Source organism: Trachemys scripta, chromosome 7 (genome assembly GCF_013100865.1).
Source record: "Trachemys scripta elegans isolate TJP31775 chromosome 7, CAS_Tse_1.0, whole genome shotgun sequence".
NCBI classification, from domain to species: Eukaryota; Metazoa; Chordata; order Testudines; family Emydidae; genus Trachemys; species Trachemys scripta.
Window position 1 is genome coordinate 56,235,551 of NC_048304.1, and position 22,663 is coordinate 56,258,213.

Below are 22,663 nucleotides of genomic sequence, written 5' to 3' on the forward strand. Positions count from 1 at the left end.
GGTGGGGGTGGGCCGCAGCGGTCCCAGGGATGGGGGATGGTGAGGCAGGCACGGGGACTGCGGGGGGCAGGAGCGGGGGGGGGGGGCGGGGGGGTGGGAGGGCACAGGGGTTGTGGGGCAGGAGTAGCCCCACTGGGGGCAGAGACAGAAGCTTAGGATTGCCGGCATCCAGTTTTCGACCAGAATGCCCTGGCAAAAAGGATCCTGGTGGCTCCAGTCAGCACTGCTGACCAAGCCACTAAAAGTCTGGTAGGCGGCGCAGTGGGGCCAAGGCAGGCTCCCTGCCTGCCCTGGCTCCGTGCAGCTCCTGGAAGCAGCCAGCATGTCCGGCTCCTAGGCACAGGGGCAGCCACAGGGGCTCCGTGTGATGCCCCGAACGGAGGCTCCGCAGATGCCATTGGCCAGGAACCGCAGCCAATGGAAATTACGGGGGTGGCACCTGAAGGCACAGGCAGCTCAGAGCCCCCTGACCCCTCCACCTAGGAGCCAGAGGGACGTGACGCTGCTTCCAGGACATGCCTGAGGTAAGCATCACCTGCAGCCCACACCCCCTGCCCCATCCCTGAGCCTCCTCCTGTACCCAAATTTGCACACAGAGGCCGCACCACGCACCCCCTTCCACACCTCAAGCACCTGCCCCAGCCCTGAACCCCCTCCCACACACAAATTCCCTCCTGAAGCCCACACCCCCTGCTTAGGGTGAACAGATGTCCCAATTTTATCGGGACTGTCCCAATATTTACTTGTTTGTGCCGCGTCCCGACTGATGTTTGGTCGGAATGTGAATTGTCCCGATATTTTGCCCTCCAGCACACAGGCAGAGGGGGCTCGTGCCCTCCCCCCCGCCCCAACTCTGCCCCGGCTCCACCCCTTCCCTCCCCCATTGGATCCCTCCCCAAATTCCTGCCCTTGGCCCACCCCAGCCCCGCCCCCTCACTGCCCCCTTGGATCCCTCCCCAAATCCATGCCCTGGCCGTGCCTCTTCCCCAAGCATGCTGCATTCCTCCTCCTCCCTCCCAGGCTTGCGCTAATCAGCTGTATGGCAGCACAAGTGCTGGAGGGAGGGGGGAGAAGCAGGACGTGGCAGGAGGCAGAGCAGAGGCAAGCTGGTGCGGGGGGGGGGGCGGGGCGCGGAGCTGCCAGTGGGTCCTCAGCCCCCACCAATTTTTCCTATGCTCTGGCAGCTCTTGGGATTTTTTTGCTTTTGTTTTTTCCTCCACCGCCAGCTCTTGTTTTTTTTTTTTTGTTTGTTTGTTTTTGCTCCGCACCCCCACCCCAATATTTCACATCTTTCATCTGGTCACCCTACCCCTGCTGCATCCCAACCCCCTGCCCTAGCCCAGAGCCCCCTCCTGCACCCCAAACCCTTCGTCCCTGCCCCACTCCAAAGCCCACACCCCCAGCTGGAGCCCTCATGCCTTCCCACCTCCTGCCCCAGCTCGGCGCCTCCTCCTGCACCCCAAACCTCTCAGCCCAGCCCATGCGCAGTGAAAGTGAGTGAGGGTAGGGGTTGGGGAGGGAGCAATGGAGGGAGGGGTTGGAGTGAGCAGGGTCGGGACCTCAGGGAAGGGGCAGGGCAGGGGCATTCAGTTTTGTGTGAGTAGAAAATTGGCAACCTTAGGGAGATTGTGGGGGGCACAGGTAGTGGGAGGAGCACAGGGGTGCGTGGCAGGGGTGGCCCCTCTGGCTCCAAGCCAGGCAGCGACGGGGGACAGGCAGGCGCCCTAGCCCGTCCGCACAAAGCCTCTGCAGCCGGCTTGGGAAGGCCCTCGTGCCCACAATAAAGATGGCGGCGCAGGAGCCTGACCGGGCGAGAGCTGCTCTAGCCTCCCGCTCCCAACTCTATGGTGGAGGGAGTCACCTGTTGCTTTCAACCTGGCTGCGCGGGACCCGGCCCGGAGGCAGCGCGAGGCCGCGACGGGGACGCGCAGGAGGCCAGGTGACGCCGCGCCCTTCCCCCACCCGCTTGCCTGTCGGGGGCCGCGTTCCCCAGCCGCCTGTGTCTGTCCGGCTGGGACTCCCGGGGGCGGGGGGAGCGCGTCCGGGTGTCTGTCCCGGTGAGGGGCAGGGTGGAGGGCGTCCGTGTCTGTCCCCGAGGCGGCCAGGGAGCGCGTCCATGTGTCTGTCCGAGGGTGGGGGAGCGCGTCCGTGTGTCTGTCTCCGAGGGCCCTGCGTGCAGCTTGGGGACTACTCCACTGGCCCTTGTCCCCCAGCCCCCCCGGGACAGTGGGCGCCCGCCCAGAGCCACCCAGGGGCACCGGGTGGCTGCAGATGAGGACTAACCCTGGGAGTGGTGGGGGCAGCAAAAGTGCCAAGTGGGGGCAAAGTGCCAGGCCTGTGTGCCCTCCTTGGCCCCAGCAGCCAGGCCTGAGCATCTGGGTCAGACCACATGTCAGACACCCAACAGACACGTGTGGAATGGCCAGGCCATAGTGCCATCCACGCAGGAGCAGCGCTCCTCCACAGTAATCAGCGGCAGCTCCTCCGCTGAAGCTGCGTTCTCGGCGGCGGGGGTCCTTCCGCTCCGGGTCTTTGGGGCACTCCGGCGGCAGGTCCCGGAGCGAGTGAAGGACCCGCCACCGAATTGCCGCCGAAGACCTGGAGCAGAAGAAGCCTCTCGCCACCGAAATTCTGCAGAGGGTGGCGAAATGCCGCCCCGCACATCCTGCCACCCTAGGCGACCGGCTAGGGTCGCCTAGTGGAAGCGCCGGCCCTGCATCTACGGGGTGTTGGATTCATCCATGGGGCTGCACTAGCATAGTTGACGGCGTTCACATGGTACCTTTCTCTGCAGATCGAAGGTGTACTGAGACTAAGGCCACATCTAAACAGACTCTGATTTTGGGTGCCTTTGTTTTTTGGATTGCCCAACTTGACACACCTTTGCCCGACTTCTAGAGATGCTGAGAATTCAGCCAAAGTCATTAGGAACTGTGGAGCTGTGACTGCTCAGCTGGGCCCGTTCTGAAAATCAGCCCCAAACTGTCTAAAGTTAGACATCTAAAAATGGCAGCATTCAGGATAGGGGCTGCTTGCTGAAAACCTGTCCCCCTAGTGACCTACCATGGGCAATGCAGCAAGTCAGTGGCAGAGCCAGAAACACAGCTCAGTCCTGACTCTGACCACTAAAATGCTGCTTGCATCCCTCAGACTCCTTGAAGTGGTTTATCTCCATGGTTCCTAATTTCCCTTGGTGGGGATTGTGTACACACGCAGCCAGAGAGGTTCTCATAACATCACACCAGTCTGCCAAGCCCTGAGATAATTGTATAGCCCTGCTTACTTTTGTGTGTTTTATTTGACAGCTGTCACATGACATTTACAGGAAAAATATATCTGACTATAATAAAAAACAAATGTGCCTTTGTATTCAATCCTCTTCCATGTTTGTGTTTTTTTTTCTTTTGCTGGTGATCTCTTGGGTTTCTTGGTAGTGGATCTGGGAAGACGTGTATGAGATGGGGGAGTTAAACTCTAGATTTTTGTATTTTAGTTTGACTTCTAGACACTTAATAATAGTGGGATTGTGATATTCGAAGTATCCTGACTTACAATCATACAACTATCTAGAGTTCGTATTCATGCTTCTGGCCTATTGGCTAACATACTATAAAAGCTACTGGGACAGGGAGTCTTGAAAAGTGACAAAGCTATAGCAAATTCATTACAAAAGTTACGATTAGTTTAACTTTAGATATAATATTTGCTTTTATCTAGTCCCAGTTTGTTTGTGTAGCACTCAGATGTATGAAGATAGCTGCTATTTAACCAAATTACTTTTTAAAATAGCATTAAATTAGGAAATAAGGTACTCCAGGATGTGTCATGCTGAGATGACAACATTTAGCACTTATTAGCACTTGCTCAAAGTGTTTTATAAACATTAACTAATCCTCCGAACTCCTTGTGAGGTAGGAAACTGAACATTATCCCCATGTTACAGAAGGGAAACTGAGTCAATGAGATTAAATGACTTTCCCAAGGTCACTAGCCAGTCTGTGTCAGAACTGGGATTACAGCTCAGGACTGTTTTTAACAATCAACCTATTATTTGGGTGGTTTAACACTTTGCTTTTGAGGCCCATGCTGAAAATGCAAAGGTGCTGTGATGGCACAGCTCAGCCTCCATCCTCTGGTGTGTTATTGCTTTAATAAGACACACAAGTAATGTTTCGTGGCTGTAGCTGGGACCACAGCTCCTTTTGCTGGTTAGAAATAGGATTTTGCTGTATTAATTATACACTCCCTTCCAGTCCTCCAGTTCTATGGTTTTTCAAGCCCCACCACAGAAATGTAAAACTTGAGAAATTTTGCCACAAAATTCCAAGGCTACTATGCCTATTAACATATTCAGCTTAATATTTTACATGTATATAGTACCTTTCATCCTGAGAGATATTGTAGTGCCTTTGCATTAGAGAAGAAAAATCATTTGTTAGTAATTCGTATAAAGGAAATTCTTTTCGGCTACTACATAAAGACAGATTCCTTGTCTTTAGCTCCTAAACTACACATTCTGTGCTTCCCGCACTAGGTCTCCCTAATTCTTGGCTTGGGCTAAACAGTCCTAGAATGAACTGCTGACTATACTACAGGTAACAAAAGGCTTTACAAAGCCTAGCTGTGATCCTGTAGACCTTACTCAGGTAAAACTTCCATTCACATAAATGTGAGTTTTGCCTAGGTAAGGGCTGCAAGATAGGGCTCTGTATACATACAGCACTACTGAAGTGCAGCCATCTCTGGAGAGGAGGGTTGCAGCTATCCAGTGCACAGCATGCTGTGTGACAGGGAGGGAGGGAAAATTCTGGCCATTGCCAACTGTACTGTGTGTTGTATTAATTAGAAGTATCAGGCTGGAGGGTATTGGGTTGTTGATAGAAGCCTGATTTTACTGTTGCAACACTATAAAGTTAATTGTGTTATGTGTACAAGAACCCTGACCTGCTCTCCCATAGCAACCGCACCATAAAAGTCCTTCAGACACTTGTTATGCACAAAACAACAAAAACCAAAGCATAATCATTAAAATACTGGAACTCTAAATATCCTAGAGGCTATTCATTGTGGAAAGTTTTCTTTTAAGTTTAACAAAGTGTTTCAGAGAGTAAATTGTTTGTTAGAGAGTGTGTTGCTTGTACTGAAAGTTCCTGTGGGGGGGAGAAGCAATGTGAGTCAGTTTGCTGTTGGATTGTAGCTAGGGGAGCTGTTGTTGAAAAATGTTCCTTTTTTTGTTTTGGCTGGTTAGGTTTTGGGAGTTGTTGTTTTTTTTCAACACAGGCAATGCACAAGGAGGGGGAGAGGAAAGAACAAGAAAGGAAAATATAGCTGTGTCTGTAATGCCTGCTGTTCAGTTGAACAAGCAGCTCATACATAGGATCCAGAGCGCAAAGTTCACCTGTCTATCTCGCTTCCTCAGTCTTGGGACAGCATTCGGAACATGCTTCTGGTCAATTTCCTTTGCATCAGGGCAGGATGCTGTCTTAGCCTGTGGCAGTGGTTCTGTGGAGTTCAGCTAATTTCAGAGTTGGTTAAACAAAATTAGAAAAAAACAGAGGGGAACAAAATTGCCCCATGAGTGAGGGGGCCACAGCAACCTTAACTCTGACTTCCAGAGATACTCTGGAATCCATCAGCAGTTGTCTGACGTCCTTGCTGGTCTGGTTAATGCCCTGGATGTACCAGAGTATTCCGCAGAGGCCACAATTTGCAGGCTGAAGTGACAGCTTTCCATATCCCAAGGATCCCACCACTCCAATAACTCTCTTTCAAACAGTGTCTAGAAGGGACATGATGAACCATCCCTGTTCCCTCACTTTAACCATTCAAGAATAATCTCCAGTGCCTGAAACATAGACACCTCCTTCCATTTACTGAAGCCATCAGGCTGTTCTGCTAATTTGTGATCTTCTAAAAGTCTCTGGACATCATATGGCCTACCATGATTTTTTTTGCCCTTTAGTTTCAGCAAGACTCCAGCCCAGTGTGTAGGCCTCACCACAGCATCTATCCTTACAAAAAATGCTGGAGGATCTTTAATGTTCGTATAGAGCAGACAAGGCATCTTTTGTTTTTTAAGCTCTCATCTGAAAGATCCACAGGCTGTAAAGTGCACGGAATTCAGGGTATCTACTACAGCGGGTCAAAAGATAAGAAGCTTCCACTGGGATCTGATCCTGTGTTTCCAGAGCAGAGATATTTGAAAGATGACACTTAAATAATTTATACAATTATAGACATACCATCTTTAGCTCTCTAGTTAATAGAAAGGGCTCTAGCTTTGGCATGGATCTCTGCACCAGTAGGAAATATAGTTGTGTTGTATGTGAGAGAACATTCTTGTCCTGCCTGTAAGTGAAATTCTTGTAGTCCAGCAACAGAGACTCATGGGCCTGCTACCCTAAAGTAACAGGTACTAAGAGAAACTGGAAAAAAAAAATCAGAATTTGGGGATAATTCTACCTCCAGAATATGTGTGTGAGTCAAGAAGTTTCCAGGATAAAAGGAAACTAGGTATTTCCATTAGTACTGTACCATGATAACCATACCATCACTATAGGAGAGTGTTTTCTGGAGCTCCATTGCAAAGACCCAACGTGTAGGTCATGTAAGGGGGAGGGGAAACTCCTTCTGTTCATGCAGGCACATCAGAGAACGGATGTGGGTAGCACTGGCCATGACAGTTTATGGGTATGTCTATATAACAAAAGCTGTGCATGAGCGACCTTGAATCCAGCTGGTGTGGGTAACGATAGCAATGGAGACAATGCAGCGTGGCCTTATCTGTGCAGGGCTTGCACTACCTGTGTTGGAGCCACGTTGTGCTGTCTTTCACTGCTATTGTTATCCATGCTAGCTGGATTCAAACTAGCTCAGGTAGGCACACTAGCTCTGGTGCACAGCTACTGCTTTGTAGATATACCCTGAGATATGTAGGATGGTGTAATAACCTATTGAACCATAGTATCAAGAACACCATGAGCAAAGTTATTTAATAGAGAAAGGAATAGATTTTCAAGTAGTCCTTTCACACCTTTTTCTAAATGATATCACTTTTCTCTCAGTCCAGCTTGAGAAAAAGCTCTGACCAAATGAGTTCTGTGGAAACCAAATAAGCAGTCCATCCAATATGGCAACTTGAACCCATCCTGCCAGGATACCTGTATTCAGCTGGTAAGCTCCCCTGAGCAAACTGTTAGCACTTAAATAGGTTGGGTTTTATTATATATGACCCTCCAAAAGATGACAAGGGATTCCAGTGATCTGAGATCTTCAGCTCTGACAGTGTAAAACTATCAGGTTGTAACCACAGCCAGGGGATGACACAATCACTTCTGAAAGAACCGATCAAGGCAGAATGACAGCAATGCCATTTCTTGGCTATGCATGAAAGAAGAGCTATGTTTTTGCATAAGGAAACTAGGAAGAGTTCTCAGGCCCATTTTATAATGGTGAAAAATAATTAAGGAGTTCTGCGTGGAGAGCTGAGCCAGCTAACCCCCACCAAAGAGGTGGTTTTGTTAAAACCCACACTGCAGTTGTGGCTAGAGGCTTAAAAGAATGATAGCATCATTTCAGTACAATTGTGTTTGTGCCCTGGGGAAAATTATTTCCCCTGCCTTTAGATTGCTCACTGCATTATAAAACTCGTCCCCTGCAAAAATCTGCTTAAAGGATGAGATTTGGTAAAAGAGCCCCCAGTTAATCCTCTCGCGTCATAAATAGAAGAAGGTACGGCACCAAAGACCTTTCTGCTGTCCTAAGGTAAGGCATTCTGAAACTTCAATAGCACAAAACAAAATTTGCAAGGATTAGCTTGATCTTGAAGAATCAGTTTCCAAATATTTTTCCATGGGTTTTTATTTAGTTTTCTCTATTTTAGGAGAATAACTACAAATGAAATCTGATAGGCAGGAGAGCCTTCAGACTTCACAATCATTCCAGATGAATGTGCCATGTGAAAGGGAAGGAGAGGTCTGAGATACAAGGTCCTATATCACTGGAAGAGAAATTCTGGATGGCCTGTGTACCTTAGAAGGAGGTGTGTCTCAGAGACAGGTGCCTGGGTCGGCAGATGTGCTTGTCCTCTTTCATTTTTCTGAGGGCTCAAGGCTTGTGGTCTCCAGTGGAGTACATTCAGGAGATCTTACAGCCTTTAAATTAAAAACACATCTTTGCACTTTGAATATAATGGCTTGGCTTTGTAATGAATAGGTTTATCTAAGTACAGCTCTTGTTGATGGATATGGTAAAATACTATCCTGTTGACATGTCATTCTGAGATTTATAATTAAGAGACTAAGCCAACTGGCCCTCTCCTGGCCATACATAATATTCTGAAACCAGACGTTTCTCCGTTCGCTAAATGGGGCATGGGAGCCTATGGAAGCCACATACTTTCATCACCTCCCTGTTTGCTGATAAAATAACTGATGGAGCATTGTCTCTTCTGACTACACTAGCTAGGACCGCTCTGCTCATGAAATTACATCTGAGGATAGTGTAATGAATCCGCTGAGCTATAATAGGTCAGCAGAGGGCAGTGTGATGAATCTGCTAAGGGAGAATCTGCTGCTGGTCTTCTAGTTCTGCAGTGGCAGGTGCTGGATCAGCCAGGGAGGGAAGGCTCCAGCAGCTGGGAGGATGGTTGGAGATGTGGGGGAAGAGTCACTAAGGCAGCAGCCAAGGAGGACCGAACTGGGGTTCCTGGAATTGCTTGTGCCCAGTTTAAGAATAACCAGACTCATGTAGATAAGAATACGCACATACAAACACACACATCACACTATGCCTGACTCAGTAACACCCATTTATCTCCAGCAACAGAAACTAGCCTCTTGCAAGGCCGCTGAAATCAGACACTGCTCATCCGAGAGGCAGCCTTATCCTATCACGCCCATCAGGCCCATCTTCAGAGGGGTTTCATAGAAAGAATGCTAGTTACATAGAGAGAATCGACTAGTTTATCGGCCTTCGACTAATAAGCTGAGGTGACCTCCAAACTTCAGAAGGCAGAATCCCATAAAGCCATTGTTTTGACTAGATTAGTCTCTTAAGTTTACTAAAGTAGTGATTTCCGGACTCCTGTGAGATAGAAGAGAATGGACTCCAATGCTGGAGCTGCTAGTCCTACTGGACCCAGACATCTGGCAGCGGTGGAGACCTAGCAATGGCACTAACTCAGTTACTGAAGTTGTCAGGTCTGTCATTTAAAAACCATCTTGCTGTGAGGATGATCCATGAACTAACACTTCCTTGCAAATTTCTTTGATGTCCTCTGCTGAGATGGATGCTCTGCATTCAGTTTGGGATCTGCTAATGACCTGGGAGTCAGGAGACCTGGGTTCTGGTTCCCAGTTCTGCCAGACATCATGTATGAACTTGGTCAAGTCACTTTACTACTTGATAACTCAGCTTCCTTGTCTGTAAATAATAATGACTACCATCACAGGGAAGTTGAGGCCTAACCAATGTCTGTGCATTGAAAGGCATGGAAAAAGTGAAAAGTATAAATGCCTTTGATTGAGAAAAGGGTGATTGGATTTTTTTTTTATTGGGCGGGGGGGTACACTAATAATCACCAGTATTTTACTGCTGGTCTGGGCTTGAACAAAGGAGACTGTCTTTGCCAATTTAGTCTGCCTGGACAGGGAATAAATCTGGACCATGTCCTGCCATAATGCTGCTACCACAATCAGCACATCATAGGCTAGCTGCTCTTGGTGAGTAGGTATCCCAAGGAAGAAGAGCCTTCAAAGAAAGGTGATCTCTGGCTGGAGGAGAATGGGAAATGTGCATTGGCCCTTAAGAGTGTGGCCCACTGAGGATGGAGTTAAGCAGTATGGGGCGATAGAGCCTGGTTCAGTCATCCCAAAAGACTGTCTCTCATTCTATGGTGGTGGTTGCGGTAGTGGGGTGGGTGTCCTTTGTCACTAATTGATATCAGAGAACAGGGGGAGTTCGTAGCATATAGTGTTATGAAAAGTCTCCCTCTGTAGCTCCAGGAACTAAGGGAGCTCAGCAGTGGAGACGTTCTTCATGTTTGTTTGCCATTTTCCTTTGTGGCAGGGAAGTTGAGGGCTATGGAGGACTCACTGAAAAGCACCCAGATTATCCAAACTCCGCCCATCCCTCATCTGGCATGGAACTTCTCATGTATATATTACAAAAGGGTTTCCTTTCTTCAGAGGCCTGTTAAAGGTGGGTTTCTCTGAGAACAAAATCATAAATCTGGCTGTATTAGGAGATAAAAATGAAGTTTGGGGAAATGCTAAAATAGTCATTCTGAGAAAGCTGAGGACTCTACGCGCATTGACTGAAGCTTCTTTCTAATGTCTGTCTGTCTACTTCCCATAAACGTGGGAAATTCCCTTTGTTTGGAAACCAACCTGGGTAATTCTGGGGGACAAAATCGTTACAAACAGACATCTTCTCAGGAGTTGTCAAAGGTTTTGGAAAGGATTGTAAATGATCAGTTAGTAGTTGGTCTGACCTACAATATTCCAGTTGCTGATTTACTTAGCCTTATGTTCCTCTCCTCCCAGTCTGATGTTCCCCTGCAAGTGCCGTTGATTAGGGAGACAAGTGACTTTGCCAGTTCTATTGATCAGAATAAATTACTAGCAACTAATTTATGGACCTCGCAGAAGTGCCTTTGATGTGGTGGGCTGTGCTCTATTGTTCAGTAAATTGGGTTTTCAGAAAAAGTTATTGTTACAGTTATTGTTACATTTTATTGTTACAGTTCTCACGCATAGCAATAGCAACCAGCCTCATGGAAATGACCAAAATCTCTTCTCCTACCAGCAGAATGTCATGATGGTTCTGAGTAAGAGGGTGATGAACTCACTCCAGGAGTGACTGTAAAAAGGACATCCCAAGTGCTCTATATTGATTGTCCATCCACGGTTTCTGTAAAGGCTAATGACCTTTCTTGGACTTGCAAACTCAGGGAATTTACTAGTGACCAGCGATTGCAGGGTGGGCTTGGCATCTGCAGAACTGCTGCTTAGTACAGTCTCCCCAACAATGAGATTCTGAGGTCAGAATTTTGCTAGTTGGGTTGATGATGCTTGAAGCAGAAGAGAATCTCTCTCTTCTATGGATAAAAAGCTGCAAGGTTGATGAATGCAAACTGATTTTTGCCAGTCAACTAAGAAGATACAATTCATTTAAAAAAACACATGGACGGCAGAGAGGTGTTTGTTTATAATCAGATTCCATACTTGAAGATATGACATTTGCAGAAGCAAGAAAATTACTAGCAAAGAGTCCTCCTAAGCCGAAATGGAAAAGCAGTGCAACAAGCAGACACATAAAGGGGTGGCATGTGGCCTAATAAGAGGGTACTTTCTTGCTTTTGTTTTATTGCAATGTTATGAAATGGGAATTTTCATGTTGCAATTACTGCAAAGAAGCCTTTTTGGTTAATAATAATACATTTGTCTTGCTGGAGATGTCTTCCTTCCTTTGTTGTTTTTGCAGGTATGTTGTTTATCTAGGTTCTTTTTTTGATGCCCTCACTGTGAGCATTTGAGCATCTCCAAAGAAGAATGATGTCAATGATGCCTCATTATTACTTACCTATGGGAAAGAGTCAGGCAGGGGAGGGGTCTTTTAACTATTACATTTAGAAAAGTGGGAATACTGGCAGAAGGCTGCAGTTGCAGAAGAGCTTGGGACAACAAATGGGTTTGCCTTTTAGCTCTTAACAAATTGAGATTGGTGGTGTTTCTTATTCCAGCTGATAATGAGTACTGTAGTTTGGGTCCAGCTGCTGTGAAGTTCTGTCTTCAGTGGTAATGAGCCTCCCCCACTGTGCCGGTGAAACGGAGCTGGAGCTGTCGTGGGAAGTTTTGGTGGCACAGGGAAAGATGTCCTTCAGGACCCATTCCAGGCAAGACTGAAAACCAGGAGAGCAACCTTGAACTGGACTTAGTCCAGCAGGGAGCCAGTGCAGGGACAAGCAAATCAGGGTAACGTGTTCCCAGCAACCTTTGCTGCTGAGCAGAAGAGCTGCTGTATTTTGAATTCCCGACAGCTTTGTCATGACTTGGGGCTTGCTTAATTCCTAAGTATAGAGAACTGCAGTAGCTGGGCCTAGGTGTTACAAAGATGTAGATCATATGGCCAGATCTGAGTCCAGTAGGAGTGGGTGTGCCCCTCTGGCCAGCAGCAGATGGAAGTGAGTGTATTTCATCAGTGTGTGTGTTGTTGCACAGGCTCAGTGCAGAGACTCGGAGGACCTCAACCAGACCACAGCAACAATCTGATGGCAGATGCCTTTGATAAATGGAGCTGTTATAGAATGAGGGAGTTTCTTCTCCCCCACCAGTATTGCTACAGTTTTGTCTGGGCTCATCTTCAGCCAGCCACTCTTCATCCAGGTGCTAATCTCAGCTAGGCAATGAGAAAGCTGGGTGACAGGGTTATCACTGTTTGATGTAAAGGATGCACTGAGCTGGGTGTCGTCTGGGTACGTCTGGCATTCCAGCTCGTGGTCGCCCACTAACTGCCACAGTGGCTTCTTAGGGAGGTTGATAGGAGGGGGATTTAGCCTTGTGCAACCTCTCACATGTGACTCTTCTAGGGAGAGGTGCAATTGCCCATAGTGACCCTGAGAAGAGGAGGAGCTGCCGCCTAGGTTGGCAAAAACCCTGGCGCCACTCCTGTGCAGGACAGGAAAGTTTAATGATCAACAGTATCAAATGCTGCATCGGAGTCCACCAGGAGGAGTATAGATGGTCTTCCCTGCATCCCACAACCCGTTTAGTTTAACAAAGAGAAGAATACGGGGTGACTGGATCACAATCTGTAAGTACCTACGTGGGGAACAAAAATTTAATAAGAGAGGGCTTTTCAGTCTAGCAGCCAAAGATCTAACACAATCCAATGGCTGGAAGTTAAAGCTAGACAAATTCAGACTGGAAAGAAAGTGTAAATTTTTAACAGTGAGGGTAATTAGCCCTTAGAATAACTTCCCAAGGTCATGGTGAATTCTCCATCACTGACCACTTTTAAATCAAGGTTTGGTGTTTATCTAAAAGATCTCTCTAGTTCAGGATAGCGCTCTGGCCTGTGCTATGCAGGAGGGCAGGCTAAATGATCACAGTGGCCCCGTCTGGCCTTGGAGTCTATGAATCTCTCCCATTTGCCAGAGTTGTTTACTCTGCTCCCTGCTCTGCCCGAGCACAGAATGCTGCTGTGATTGGTGCTAAACCCTGGCATGGTTGGCAGAGTACCTGCCAATGTGGCGCCACTGTCTGGTGTTCAGCACGCTGGTGCAGGGGGTTCTGTGTCTGGTGATAAATTCCAGATGGCTCTTGCAGAATATACAGGAGCCCTGCTGTTCTCTGGCCAATGGGGGGGCCTCCAAAACTCTATTCACATGTGAAAACAAAGCTTATAACCTGGCTGGAAGTGCTATTCCCTACAGGGGCCCTCAAACCCAGTGCTGAGCACAATGGGGTAGCTGTTTGTATCTGGTTAGCTCTGGTAAAGTCCTCTCTCAGGAGATGTGTGCAACCTTAATTCCTATCAGAACTGGTGCTCAGCACCTCACAGGTTGCTCTCCTAGAGGCCCGTGCTGCCTAATTTAGGGTTTGGTCCTGCTCCCAGTTAAATCAAGGGAGTTTTGCCACAGACGCGTACTGGAAGTGTGATCGTGCCTGTAGATTGTAAGCTCTTTGGGGTTGGGACCATGTCAGGCTGTCTGTACAGTGCCAAGATCGCTCACCAGGAATCATGATACCATCCTCAAGTAGGCATCTGTGCCCACGTATATAACTCAGGCCCTGCAGTGAGAGGTTGCCTGCTGTGCCGTCAGCTGCCATGTGCCTTAAGCACAAGAGGGAAGTTATGAGTGAGACAGCCGGTGGGATAGCGTCTCTCCAGCGGGTTCAGACTGCACTCTGACGCTAGCAGAGAGCGCGTGGGTGGACAGTGCAGTCCTGCCCTTGCTTGCGTGGGAGGTCTGTGATCCTTAGAACACCCCTGCTCAGTTACTGTTATCAAATGCTCCCGTTGTGGTCACATTCATCTACAGAACAGCTCATTCACAAAGCACAACAGTGGGCTCCTGTGTGTGCAGGATTCCGCTGGTGCTGCCCTGCCTGACCAGGAGACCTTTGATATTTTGGCTGGCAGACTAGTTGGCTGTGCCCTGTCTGGTATTCCCTTGTGAAAGCCGCTATAGGCTGCCCTTTCACTGAAAGACACTATCCTGGCATTTACAAAGCCAGGCATCACTGAAAACACTGTTAGCTGGAAGATCCGTCCTCCCCTCAGGGAGCAAGCAATACCCGAAGCCTTTCTTCATCGGAGTCCATCCTGCCATCTGATTCCACAACTCTGCAGCTTGCCACGTGTTAGGATTTCTTGCTGTACTACACCTGCTGAGCGGGGGAGCTTTACTCTGCACTTGTGAAAGCCTTTCACACCAGTAGCAGAGAGAAGCTGTGAAACACAGAGCGGTCGGACTATGTTAGGCTGATATCTCTAGTGGCTCCTGATACTGCAGGTAACTCCTATGACAGTTCCCCAGGGCAATATGCTGGACCGGTGGAGTTCATGAAGTGTTTTGATTGCATGAGCCTACATGGAGGTGTTGTGCATGTGAATGCTCTGGTCTCATTCTTGCCTCTGAAATTATGATTTTTTTTCCCCCCATTTAAAGAAACCCATTTAAAGAGACATGGATCTTGAAAGAATCATTCGAGACTCTCTGACGTGCTTCATCCAGTCCCACATCCCTGATGCCGATCTCAGGTATGTTCCAGCTCATCTTTTGAATTTGGACTTTCTATTAGTTGCCCCTTTTCCCCTTTTATTAAACTCCAGGTCTGATGTTCTAACCTCCATGTATTGTATTCTGCTGCTCCTCAATCCAGATCTCAGGGGCGCATGTAATTTGTCCAAAGTCTGCTAGAACCCTCCCACCATCCATAACTTAGTGTTACCATTTAATAGCTTCCAGTGAAATTAAGGAATAAGGTTATTAATTTCTTATGCATTAACACAGATCTCTCTAGCCCCTATCATCTTAAAAGAATCCCAAAGTGCTTTTCAAACAGCAGACTGATATACCCGTACATAGTTTATATAACAAGAACTTTGCCCACTAATGAAATGCAGCCATCTCTAGGTTGGAATGCGGTGGCTGTTTTGCAGTACGTGGCAGCTGTGTGCAGGTTTAGGACAGAAAGCGAAGAAGAGTACTACAGAAGTAGATTGTTGACCTGAAATTCTATCTACAGAGTGCAATTACCCTTGGATTCTGCCTGAAACACCAGAATTAACATTGTCACAAGTGCTCAGGACCTTGGTCAGATATTGTAACTCCAACAATACTGTCCTCCCTCCCCCAGCAGTGTACTGGGATATTACTTTAGTGCTGACTGGGAAGGAAGACGGTCACAAATTAAACTGCACAAGTCATTTTCTGCAGGACCTCAGATTATCCCTGAAAATCTGCCCTACAACTATTGACGAGGTCCTACCTGCCTTCACTTGCGAGATCTTATCCAATGACAGCACAGGAAGCTGGCCAAGTGGGTCCTGTGACTGCAGTTGCACTAGGTGGAAGGGCACTAGAGGGGTGAGTACCTGTTAGCTCAAGTCCCTCCTCTTGTGTTCTCCTTGTCTCCAGTGGGATGGATGAAGTCTTCTTCTCCTATATCGCTAGTGTTCTGGAAGAACTAGGCTCACCAGAGTCGTCCGAGGAGAACTTTGATATGGACACCTTTGTGGAAATGATGGAGGCGTATATCCCTGGCTTTGCAGAAATCAACAGGTGTGTGCCTCTAACCATCTGGGACATACGTGCCACAGAACTGGGTCTAAGTGTCTTAGTACCACAAAGCTCAGTTGTCAAATCAAGCAGCTCAGTGCTTTGATTTAAGGGTCTTCTGGTCCCAAAACCATGCAGTCATGTACGGAATCTGGCCTTTACTTGGGTATGTGATGACTAATACCAGTACAGATTGCAAGCAGGCCCCAGGCCTTCTGAGACCCCAGTTTGTAGTACTGGATTTACTATGGCACTAGCCTGCTGCACACACTGGCTTTACAGGGTCCATCTTTCTAGATCAGTGGCTCAGCAATATGGTTGTTTTGCATCGATTGGGTCGCATGTCCTCAGTGTAGAATTCCAGAAGTAGCTGTCTGCTGTTAGTGACTCTCTCAATCCCTGCCAGGTGTGTGGGGAATACTACACAGATATTATACAGTGATTTCAGGGTGGGGGACTTGTAAGTACCTAGATCAGCAGAAGAAGCTTGTGTTGGAAGGCGACAATGCTTATGCTCCGTATGCCAATCACACTGCAACTGTCTCTTGCAGTGGGAACATTTGTGAAATGATGTTTGCCCTCTCGGAAAGGCTCAGCGAAGCTCGCAACAAAGGTAAGTTGCACGGTGGGCGCTCAGGCATGCGGAGGTGCATCAAGGATGTGGTTTTAGTCTTAAGTTCTCTGAGGGATGGGGAGCGTCGCAGAGCAATGCATGATCTAGCTATTTTAAGCTGGGATATTTAGGAGAGTCTCACATGGGAGTCTGAATCGCTTGACTTCTGATCGGGTTGAGACAGAGTCTTGACAGGAGCGTGTGGGAGGGTTGGTAGCTTGGAATGCGCTTGTTTGTGGCTGAACTAGAGGCACTCGTGTGGGAAAATCCACTTGAACAAATCCCTGCGGTTGCTGGTGATCCCAACTGCATATAAAGCAAATGCAGAGTAAAGGGAAGGTTCCTGTACAGGACTATTGCCCCTGAGGTATCTAGAGGGGTCTTGTGTATAATTTGGAAACAGGATTGGACAGACCAGGTCAAGTCCTCCTTCCAAAGTCAGTAAGTTGGGGATTTCTCTCTACATTCCTGTTAGCAGCATGGCTCAAGTGTTGCAAACCCAGACAGTCTATTGTACGTGATACTTAGCCTGAGCGAGTCAGCTGGATTCTCTGCCATTGAGTCTGTAAATCAAGATGGGATGCCTTTCTAAAGGAACTGCTCTAGCCCACTCAGGAGTTGGGGCTGGCTGCAGGAATTGCTGGGTGAGGCTCTCTGACCTGTGCTATGCAGGAGGGCAGACATAATGGTCCTTTCTGGACTTAGAATCTGAGAGTCAGTTGTATCAGTGCATTAAAGCAAAGTAGTAGCTTTCTGCCTGAGAACAGATGTGTAAAATCTCTGGTGGTGAGACCCATCGGGGCAGAGGGGTCCAGAGTTTGCCCAACTGAAGCCTCACTGGCATCTTATCTGGAGCCAAAAGGCCCCACATAATAGAGCAGACTGCCCCACCCTTATCGTGCATACTGGAGAGCAGCCAACAGATAACGTAACAATAATACACAGCATAGCCACAGCACCCTCCAAGCTACAATCTCAAGGTGCCTCACATGCGCAGGGAAGTATCATCCCCACTTTACAGATGGAGAAACTGAGGCATATACCCACTAAATGACTTCCTCTTATCACACACAGGGAATCTGTGTTAGAGCTGGGAGAAAAGAACCCAGGGATCCTGATTCCCAATCTGGTGCATTAACCATCTTACACACACACCCCCAGGACAATGCTGGCTTCATCAAAGCAGCCTGACCACATTGCACACTGGGCCTTACAGCATGCAGGAGCATTGCCTATATGTGCATTAATTCCCAGACAACAATTGATAGTATGTACTGGTCACTTAATACAGGGATGGTGTAATCTACCCCAACCCCAGCAATACAAACCCCAGAAATTCATTTAAAAGATTAAGGTGTCACTTAAAAGAAATCCAAACATGTTAAGGTCTGGAAACACACAGTTAAGGCACCCAAGCAACCTTAACTGCCCCACTGTGGGCTGTATGAACAAGGTGGCAGCCATACCTGGTTGGCAGTAGTAGGAGAGCATTGGCTGGAAACCAATCATGGAGAAAGGAATTTGTGCTGGCATACGGCACAGTAGCAACCTTTTCCTTCCCATAACGAAAGGTATAGATAGCGGTAACCTTTACAGGGTTGCTCATAAATAAATGTGCACTGTGTCTTTAAGGAAAGGTTTGTCAAAAGGCTGTGGAGAGCGTGAGCAGAGCCCCCGCTGAAGAGCTGAACCAGAGCGATGAGCAGGGGGCAGGAGCTTCCGATGAGAGGAGGCTGCATATACCAGCAGAGGGAGCTGTAGCTCAGGTACTGGAATATTGCCATAGAGAACTAGACACAGGACAGACAGAGTTGCATGCCATAGGTTACCATAGGGGTCTGGACATAATCTGGCTCTGAACGGGTCTATGTGGTGCAGGTGGCTGGAAGCAGTATTATCTCAGGATGTGACTGCAGCTTGTGATATATGATGAGCAGGGTCTTGTCAGTACTGGGAGGGGAAACCTCCCAGGAAAACTCAAAGGTTGCCAGAAGTGGTGTGGGCAACTCCACAGCTCGTGCTCTTCCCTCTGAATCAGCACGGAACCAGCCCTGCAGCTGGGGGACGCTGTGCTACTTTCTGGATGGGAGGTAGCAGAGCGTCTGCCTGCTTGTCATTAACGATCCCATGGGACTTTTCACAAAAGCCAAATTCAGACTTTGACTGCTGCATTCTGCACCCCTAAATCCCCCCAAGTTCTAATTTCTTATATTCTCCATTTCCTGTCCTAAACCATCATACGGCTTCCCTTTTCCACTGGACAGGTGGCTGCATTTCAGTGGTCGGTGCCGTGGTTCCTGAAGAGAGAGTTTGCAGAACTTGTTCGGAATGTTTGTACTGTGCTGGGTAACAAGCACTGATTAAATACGAGCCACTGTCCTCCATCCCCTCTGTGCAGTTCAGGGACAAGCCAGCATTTACTCTCCAGGCAGCTGTGCTCTAGCTGTAGGGAGCATTGCTCAGCTGGTATCCCCACTGTGAGCACTTCCCTGCACACCCAGTCCCATCCCTGTTCTCTTTCCCCCTGCACTGGGGCTAGAACGTGCATACTGATGCCCTCTTCTTGCTTGGTGATTGTCACCATTTGCCACTTGCTTTATAGAAACTGTCATTGCTGCACTTCAGCATCTCTGCTGCTGCGGTAGCATGCTGTGCTTAAACTCTCCCTCCCCCCCCATTTGCTGAGACTCCACACGATGGGAGTGCCAGTTGTCAGGGCTACAGGTAAATGGGCCAGTTCCCAGAATCTGTGTCTCTGGGGGGATGGATGTGTTGCAGCACAGTAGGCAAATGAGCCAACACCCAGAAGACCTACCTTGGGGGACTGCTAATCTGCTAGCAAGAGGTAGGCCAATAATATCCAGACTCCTTGCTGCTGTGTGTGAGGGCAGGGCCTGCAAAGAGCTAAACCCATAACTAGCTCCCCAGCTTCAGGGATGAGGCTTACACCTGCCTCTGTGAGGAGACTTGGTTCTATTGAAGCTGTGGAAAAATATCTGGCTTACTGGAAACCAATTTTCCTGGCCTAAAATGCTATGCACCTCACTGCCCTCCAGGCTCATCCCAGGTCTGTCTTACCCTGACCAGGGAGCAGAAGGTGACCTGAAGGATGGGGTGGAGCTGCTTCTGGAGATGTTCCCAGCCTGCACCCTCAGCCAGGCTCAGAAGGCACTGGCCATGGTGCTGGGAAACCTGGAAGAGGCGGTGCAGTTACTGGTGGAGGAGAAGGTGGAACCTGGCCTAGTTGGCACTAACGTGAAGGTATTGTGGCCCTGGCAGCAGCACTGGGGGGGATTGGAGGAAGCAGTGTCCACAAATACAGCAGGGCATCGCACAAGCTGAAACGTGGTTCTTTACCTCTGAAAGTGGCTGTGGGGATCTTCCATGTCCCCATAGCAAATAGAAGAGGCCAGCAGGTCTTCACCCTGTGAGCAGAGCAGTGAGATCCCACTGAGCTGGCTCCTTCCCCAGGGACTCCAGGTACAGGCTGTCCAGCCTGCTGGGCTGCCATACGAGAGGTTGTGCCACAGGCATTCTCCTCCCCTAACGTCAACTGGCCGGCAGCCGGGGTGGCTTTTCCACATGGGGACTAGCTAACAGGATGGGATTGAACAGGCTGATTGCTTTGTAGCTCCCACATATCCTTTCCTACTCTCTAATCCTAGGAGACTGCAAGGCCCCGCCGAGCACCCAAACAAGAGGACCTCAAACGATTTATCTTACAGAAGTAAGTACCAAGCTCATGTCCTTGTTCAGTGGCAAGAACGAGCTCCAATGAGGAGCTTGGGGAAATGGTCACAAATGGAACTTGCCCACCCAGGCTACCCTGTCAAACCAACCTATCCGAGAGCTTTGGCGTGTGCCACTCTGCAGTTGGGCCATGGGTAAGGGGAGGATCCTGGCATGTTGGGCCATGGCTAATCTCAAAATGCAGGTCCAGTCAGAGAAGGGATGTGAACTCTGTTCGGGGTTTCCCTATTGATTCTTACAGCCATGTTTGGTTCAGACGAGCCTAAAGCCGCTATCCATAAGTGCTGAAGCTGCAGCCTGCACCTGCCCAGCTGGGATCTGCCCCTCCAGGCTGGTTCTTTCTGCTTCCTTACGTCACTGCCAGGGATAAGCGACAGTTGGAATTCAGCTGGTGGGTGTGAGCAAGGCCGAACAGAACCCAGCTCGCTTTCCCAGAGCCGTGCTGTCTCCCAAGGGCTAACCTAGCTCCAGGTGATCTGACACAAGCTTGGCGTGATCGCGAGGGAGCAGATGTGTTGACTAAAAAGGTGCCACGTAGTCACATATGCTAACCTCACTTTAATGGTGGCATTGGCAAGGTCCTGCACTTACAACACAACTCAAACACAGTGATTGAGAGCAGTTCTCTAGCTGGAAATACACAGGAGCAGCTATTCTAGCTCGGGGGGGAAATGACCAAGGCTGGCTGTGCTGTCACATAGTTGTATTGGCTCCAGAGTGGGAACAGAAGTAAAGAACTCATCAGTGCTGCGAGCAAGTACCTGTGCATCAGTCAAACGTGGAGCGAGGTGACACTTTACCCCTCAAACAAACCCCTTTAGTGAAGGATTATAGTGCATGAAGTTTTGAAAGGGAGTCATCTCCTCTGAAAGGAGAGATGCAGCCACTTCAGCACTGTGCTACCAGGAACCCACTGTCGTGTCCTTCAGCTGCGTGGTGCTCAGAATACGTCGTCTATGCTGCCCACCCACAGAGATTGGAAAGTAGCAAACCTGCTTCCTAAAATAGATCAGAACTTGGCCCTTACATCTCTGAGCAACTCTTGATAAGGCAAGGATTATGGCCCCAGATCCTCCAAAGTATTTAGGCACCTAACTCCCATTTAGGTGCTAGGCACCTAAATACCTTGGTGATCTGGGCCTACCTGAGCAAACCAAGTAGCCAGTCTGCCTTTAGGTACACTTCACACGGCCTGGGACGTCACCCCAGGCTCCAGGAACCTTTAGCTGGCTGTGCAGGATCCCACCCATTGGAAGGATAGCGCCTTTGATGCTGCAGTACCTCCTCCCTCCCACTGTTAGTCCTGGGCTCAACCCCAGGTTCCAGCTGGAAATGGAAGGCAGCAGGTGTTGAGGTCACACTGAAAATGGGGCGGGAGGTAAGGAAACGGGATGTGAGTAGCCCATGATAGTCACAGTGTTGTATGTGTTGCAGCTTTCACTAATCCCCATCTGTGTTTCAGATACATGATGGTGGACAGCGAGGAGGACCAGAAAACACACAGGCCGGTGCCACCAAAGGAGGTGAGGAGAGCCACGCTCGGCATGGCTATAAGAGTCTTTGGCTGTAACGGGGTCTAACTACCAGTTGGCAGCAGAGTGAATCTGCCACAGTGAAAGCCCTGTTCATAGAGCTTTTGGCTGGAGGGAAGGGGGAACTGATGTAAGATGGGCAGCAGGGGCTGTCACTATTTACCACTTCAGCCTAATGCTGTGGTTCCCCACGAGGGTGTAGGTATACACCAGTGGCTTCATCTTGCTTTCCTACCAGTTCTTTAACCAAGACTCTCACAGCGTTCTCCAGCCGCTGAGCTCAGCTATTCCTGCTCTTAAAGAACGTGTGAGACAAAGAACCTAACCCTTTCAGTTGATGCCAATTGCACCTGCCCCGCAGACCCACCCAGGGCTCCCATCACTTTCCACTTCACATCAATTTCACTTCCTTCCTAGGCTCCCAAGAAACTGATCCGCTACATTGACAACCAGGTGGTGAGTACAAAGGGAGAAAGATACAAAGACATTAAGAAGCCAGAGAGTGAGGAGATGAAGAGAACTTACATCAGCCTCAAGCCAGCCAAGAAATACAAATTCCACTGATGACGATCCCTTGGAGGGAACGTCCCTCTACCCTGCTGCCTGAGGCATGGAGGGACAGCCCTGGGGCAGGAAGGGTGAGACGGGCCTTCTACACTCCTCTAACTGGAACTAACCTACCACTGGGAGCCAGCATGCTGCTGTCAGCCTGTAATTATAGCATGATGCCACGGAGGAGCCTGTTCAGCAACGCTGTTTGTGTAACCCTCCAAATTGTCCCTCTGCAGCCAGGAGCCAGCTGTCGCTATGGCAAATTTGACCAACCCGGCTGCTGTGTGTCCTGGACCTCTCTGCCATTCCTTGCATGGGGATTTTTTATAGCTAATGTGTGGCTAGTGCAGTTGACAGCCGTCTTTTTAAATGTGTGTGCAATGGTGTTGATTGTGACTGTTAGTAAAGATGGTGTGAATCAGTGTGGAA

The 22,663-nt window shown here is 48.7% G+C and overlaps 1 protein-coding gene across 4 annotated transcripts; it reads left to right on the top strand.

Moving 5' to 3' along the window:
• Positions 1–1,817: 1,817 nt before the first annotated feature.
• CUEDC2 (CUE domain containing 2) lies at positions 1,818–22,663 on the top strand. Of its 4 annotated transcripts, none has more exons than XM_034775716.1 (9): positions 1,818–1,939; positions 14,675–14,766; positions 15,647–15,790; positions 16,339–16,400; positions 18,033–18,166; positions 19,488–19,661; positions 20,066–20,127; positions 21,613–21,673; positions 22,100–22,663. In XM_034775716.1, exons 2-9 carry the CDS (start codon positions 14,693–14,695, stop codon positions 22,244–22,246), a joined length of 858 nt encoding a protein of 285 aa, XP_034631607.1. In that variant the 5' UTR covers positions 1,818–1,939; positions 14,675–14,692; the 3' UTR covers positions 22,247–22,663. The 4 variants fall into 4 exon arrangements, with proteins under 4 accessions (XP_034631607.1, XP_034631609.1, XP_034631610.1 ...); XM_034775718.1 differs by lacking the exon at positions 1,818–1,939 and adding an exon at positions 10,069–10,200; XM_034775719.1 differs by lacking the exon at positions 1,818–1,939 and adding an exon at positions 14,416–14,518.